General features: G+C 38.5%; 1 protein-coding gene across 1 annotated transcript in view; it reads right to left on the reverse strand.

Annotated features, from left to right (window-relative positions):
* KIF20B (kinesin family member 20B) overlaps positions 1-6000 on the reverse strand; it is a 107792-nt gene that overhangs the window by 21405 nt on the left and 80387 nt on the right. The window contains 1 exon segment of the mRNA XM_020964150.2: positions 2711-2881. Coding sequence (XP_020819809.1) covers positions 2711-2881 — 171 coding nt within the window.

The raw sequence follows: 6000 nt of genomic DNA on the forward strand, positions 1-6000 counted from the left end.
AGGATTACTTTCTCCACTTAAAACATAGTTAATAACCCTTAAAAAACTATAAATGTATGAGGATAATATTCTATCTGTGAAAACATGACCGTTATTGAGTTTTGTTTGTTTTTTGGTGAGACAGCTGGGGTTAAATGACTTGCCTAGGGTCACAGAGCTAGTAAGAGTCAAGTGTCTGGTCTGAGGCTGGATTTGAACTCAGGTCGTCCTGATTCTAGGGCCAGTGCTCTACCCACTGAGCCACCTAGCTGCCCCTGTTGTTGTTGCTTAGTTGTTTTCAGTCATGTCTGACTCTACATGATCCCATTTCGGGTTTTCTTGGCAAAGATACTAGAATCTTGTGGCATTTCCTTCTCCAGCTCCTTTTACAGATGAGGAAACTGAGACAAACAGGGTTAAGTGAGTTACCAAGGGTCACATAGCTAGTAAGTGTCTGAGGCCAGATTTGAACTCAGGAAGAGGAGTTTTCCTAACTCCAAGCCCAGCACTCTTATCTACTGTGCAGCCTAGCTGTCCTATCATGAAAAGATGATATGACTGTATTGCTGTTATTCTCAATAACATATTAAGTGCCAATGTCACAAAAGATTAGAAAAAAAACATAGATTTTTGACTCCATTCCTGAGTTATTCCGTACCTCTTCTATAAAAATTAAAATTCAGGTTCTGCTTCTGGGAGCCAAGATGGTGGAGTAAAAAGGTAGTCGCTCTCACTCTCCCCTATCAACCTCTGAAAACCCAGAAAATATCACCCCAGAAAAATACCCTGGAACAGCTGAACTAGAAGAAAGACGGGGAGCAGCAGTGCAGCAGCCCAGCAAACAAGTCTCCTAATGCCTTAGCAAAAATAAGGGAGGTAGAACTACAAGGGGCCCCAGGCTGACAAGTACCCTGTGGCATTCATCTGAAAGGAGGTGAAGAAAACAACCTAAAAGCTTCCTAAAGTCTTCCTAAAGTCCCGGCCTTGCTGGTTCTAGCCCAACACCAGGTGAGCTGTCGGAGCCCTGCAGCCTCCAATTGTCAACCAGGAAGAAATCCTGAAGCCCAGGTGGTAGAGCAGGCAAACACCAATACTTGGACCTCTGAGTGCCTCGGTGAGGGTTAGGGAACCAGTGGAGGCCAGCTCGCAAAACCACCAGGTGCCTTGGCACTCTACTGAAAAGGAATCTCCCAGTGCATTAGCAGAAACAAGGGAGGCAGCACTGCAAGGGGCCTCAGGCAGATAAATACCCTGCACTACCCATCTAAATGGAGCTGAAGAAAGCTAAAGGAAAGGAAAAGCAGGCAACCTAGAATTGCCTGAAAGTTCTAGCCTTGCTGACTCCAGCCCAACACAAGGTAAGCTGCCAGAACCCTACAGCCTCCAATTGCCAACATAAGAGGCCCCAGCACACAAAGCCAGTGACCAAGACCTAGGCTCCCAACACAAGAAGCTTGGGTCAGTGCCCTCTGTTCCCCAGCAAGAGAACTCAATCTCTTTAAAGGCCAGGGAATAAAGAAACACCATAAGTAAAAAGAAACGTACCATAGATTCACATTATGAAAAGAGTGAAGATCAAGACAGAAATTCTGAAGAGGACAACATTGTCAACAAACCCACATCTGCAATGTCAAAAGGAAATATGAACTGGTCTGAAGCCCAAAAAGCCTTCTTAGAAGAGCTCAAGAAGGATTTTAAAAGTCAAATGAGAGAGGTAGAAGAGTCCTTAAAAAATACAATTGGCCAATTGGAAAAAAAATACACTGAAGAAAACAAGTCCCTAAAAAACACAATTGGCCAATTGAAGAAGGAAGTACAAAAACTAACAGAAGAAAACAATCTGTTAAAAACTAGAATTGGACAAATGGAAACTAATGACTCTATGAGAGAGCAAGAATCAGTCAAACAGAAACAAAAAAATGAAAAAATAGATGAAAACGTAAAATACCTCATCGGTAAAACAACCGACCTGGAAAATCAATTCAGGAGAGACAATTTAAAAATTATTGGACTACCTGAAAATCATGATGAAAAAAGAGCCTGGACAGTATCTTTCAGGAAATCATAAAGGAAAACTTCCCAGAAGTCCTAGAACCAGAAGGTAAAATAACCATAGAAAGAATACATTGCTCACCACCTGAAAGAGATCCTAAATTGACAATGCTAAGGAATATAATAGCAAAATTCCAAAATTACCAGATGAAAGAGAAGGTGCTGCAAGCAGCCAGAAAGAAACAATTTAAATATCAGGGAACCACAGTCAGGATTACACAGGACCTTGCAGCTTCTACGTTAAAAGACTGTAGGGCATGGAACGTGATATCCCTCAAGGCAAAGGACCTTGGATTGCAGCCAAGGATCAACTACCAGCAAAAATAAGCATGATTTTTTAAGGGAGGAGACGGATATTCAATGAAATAGGAGACTTCCAAACCTTCCTGATAAAAAGACCAGAGCTCAACAAAAATCAAAATTCAGTTACTTGACAGGAGGAAAAGTACAAGGCTATTGCAAAAAACTGATAGCCACAAAACAACCTCATTACTGTATACTTACACTCAGGCTTTATTGAAAAAAATACGACTTTTAAAATTCCAGCCATCAAAATTTATATCAAATTATATCCTAACACTGGTTTTGTTTGTTTGTTTGTTTTGGTCATCATTCAATTATATTTCAATAAACACCTGTTTTAAAAGCTTTTTTTTTTTAAACTTCAACTCCAACTTACCTGTATGTTAGGAGACAATTGCTTCCCTTTGTTCACCTCTACACCAGATGTGGTCAAAGCTGTTATTTGCAAAGCATCAGAATTCTCACAATTCAATTCTTTAAACTTTTGAATGATGTCTTCTTTCTCAGCTAACAGTGTCTTCAGTTCATTTATTGTATGCTTATAATCCTATATTTAAAACAGGATTACACAGATAAAATAATTGAAAGCTAAATTGTGTTGAGATATCTTTATATATCAAAATGTTTTAAAATTGTAGAAAGCTATATATAGCTATTTCCTTGATTTCTGTATTTTAAAAATAATTTTATGGCCCCAAAAGATATTTCAAAATAAAAACAGAACGATGTTTCCCTAGAGAACTCAAATAACCTATCCAGATACAAAAAGATTTCATTAATTGTTGCATCAGAGTGAAGTTGTTTTAATTGTATACTATATTTTCTCATCTTTATCCATACTTCTAATTAAATCTAACAGGGCAATAGTCCAAACACATTCAGATAAAATATTTAAATTCATTACCATTCATTTCTTTTACATTATGGCAGGAGTTATTAACATAGGGTCCATGATCTTTCTTTAGATTTGGGAGGGGGCAGGGGGAGTGTCTATGAACTTAGATGAGAAAAAATGTTATATTTTTCTTTTTACTAACTTCTGACTGAAATTATGCTTTTCTTTCAAATTATGAAAGCAGGCAACTAACATGATTTCCAAAAGAGAACCACAGGCTTCACCACTCTGGCAAAGGGGTCTGTGACAAACAAAAAGGTTAAGAACCCCTGCATTTATATGTAATCAGTTTCATTTTCTGTGATGTTGCTTAGTACTGGTCAAAAATGGATCTGATTACACCTTTGATGCCTGAAAAGGACTCATTAATCAGTCTGCTAACTTAGAACATATTTAAAATCAAATTATATTATACAGCAAATCATATCTTAACTTATTCTACTGACTAAAAGAAAAGGTAGTAGGAACTGAATATCTCTCCACACTGCAGATTATCAGGGACAATGAAGTGTTCCTTTAAAAGCCAGAAGGAATCAAGTGTTAAAACCAAGAACCAAAAGAATCTGAAAAGGCAGTGGTAGACTCTGACCTTCATCAGGAAGTTGGAGGTTGAAACAAAGGAGGAAGGGAAGAAAGACCACTCAACACTTGGAGATACAGAACAAATGTGAAACTTTTTCTGAAAATGAGAGAGAAGAGTTGAGGAAGCAGCAGATATTGATCCTCTGGGGAATGATAAAGGAGATCCATAGGAGCTATCAGGTAAGAGATCATCCAGTAAGGGTCAAAAGAAGAGGCCTGGTAGTTGGTAATGCCCTTCTGAAGGACAGGGATTGTCTTGAGATGGATGGATGACAGCTACCTGATGATAATAGACAGCAAGGAGGTCCACTATCCCCTTGGGTCAGAAATATTGGGCCCTAGAGCAGCTGGTAAAACTTGTCAAAGCGGCTGACTAACACCCAATTCCAGCGGTCGTTGTTTGTCCTTTGTTTATGAAGAGGATTGATGACATCCCAACATAAAGAGTGATCTTGACTTGGGAGTGAACTGGATTTAAGTGAGGCAGAATTGCCCAGAGTCATCAGCCTCACTGTTCCAGAGTCACCAAAGTCCAGTGGCAGGACAAAAGTCAAGACGACTGCTGATGGCCTGGGATGCAGTAGATGACGTTAGTATCTTCCCTATCTGAACAAGCCCTAAGTGCTCCACAGTGCCTGCTTCAGCTGCCTTCATGGCCATTGGAACAAATTGTTCTCATTCACCCATTCCACTAGAGAAGTCTTTACGTGCTTGGGGTAGACGTCCTCCTAACTTACTGATGGGTTTGAGGCCTGTTATTTACTCTCAGCCTGGCTTAGTCCATCTGCCCAGACAGTTTTACTAGGGTGTGGCTGCTGCAAATGCTATAGCTTCTTGGAACCACAGGTGAGATTTGGGTAGCAAATGAACACTAAAGGTGGACGAGCAGCCCAGAAAGAGGGCTGAGCAAGCCCTCACACCAGAGGCACTAGTCCTCCCTGAACATCCCATACACCCAGCTCATAATCAAATAGTGCTGTAATAGGAAGGAACCTCAATATGTAGGAGGAAAGTCTTTCCTGCTACCAACTCTACTCATTAGAACTGAGGGGTAGATGGGATTTTCCCTTTTCCATTTGCCATTCCACACAACTAAATGGTAATCTTGTGATGACTGTTAACTTATGACATCATCAAGGATGGCTGAGAAGGGATGCTCTTAAAGCTAAGTTAGAAGAGTGGGAAAAGGCAGTACTACCAATTATAATTGCTCTATTAGGCAGCTTTACTTAGCAATTTTGAGGAAAGCATTTTTTAAGGTTGTCTATGGGGCCATGCCTGTTGGGTCAAAACAAAGCTTAACAATAAAAAGGATTTTTAACTTTTACTTGATCCTCTCATCCCTTTGAGTCAGTCTATCTCTCCTCTTTCATTGCCAGGCTCTTAGAAATCACTACCTATTCTGGCTATCTCTTTCCTTAAACCTTTTAAAAAGTGAAATAACAGTGGATTTCATATAAATAGAAAATAAAACCATACACATTGTGGAACAGCAAGAAATATGACTGTTAAAAGAACAGCTAGAGATGATTTTAGAGAAACCTGGGAAGATGTGTAAGAACTGATGCAAAGTGAACAGAAGCAGAGCAATTTATATTATATAACATCCACACTGTAAAAAATGAACAATTTTTAAAAGATTAAGAACTGAACAATGCAGCAGGGAGGAAAGGGAGAAAAAAATAAAATGCTTAACAACTGAAAAAATAAAATTTAATTTTTACAAATAATAAAAATAAAATGTATGGGGGAAAAAACTTTTAAAATGACTGAATAAGCCACACCTTTGGAAAATACAACAACCCAAGAAACAGCTCAGGATAATCAAAGAATATGCAGAAAATCTCAGGAAACAAGGGAGAATTGCAGAAACTGAAATACAACATTTACAGAATTAAGAAACACAAATTATGAATTTTTACAGACAATAATAGATCACATTTATATAGCACTTTAAGATTACAAAATTTTTTACATGCATTTACATCCTACTTGACAATCACAAGCACCCTGTGAACAAGCAGTGTAGTAATTATGATGAAATCAAAATTAGGATAGTCCGATTCCAAGGCTCTTTCTCCTATATGAACCCAACATTTCAAACTCTTTATAGTACTCTCAACTACAACTTCTTAAAAGTTTAAAACTTTAAAAGTTAACCAACAATCCTGTGTTCCAAAGTAAATCAA

Source organism: Phascolarctos cinereus, unplaced genomic scaffold (assembly GCF_003287225.1).
Source record: "Phascolarctos cinereus isolate Bilbo 61053 unplaced genomic scaffold, phaCin_HiC Scaffold_3;HRSCAF=262, whole genome shotgun sequence".
In the NCBI taxonomy this organism is placed as follows: Eukaryota; Metazoa; Chordata; class Mammalia; order Diprotodontia; family Phascolarctidae; genus Phascolarctos; species Phascolarctos cinereus.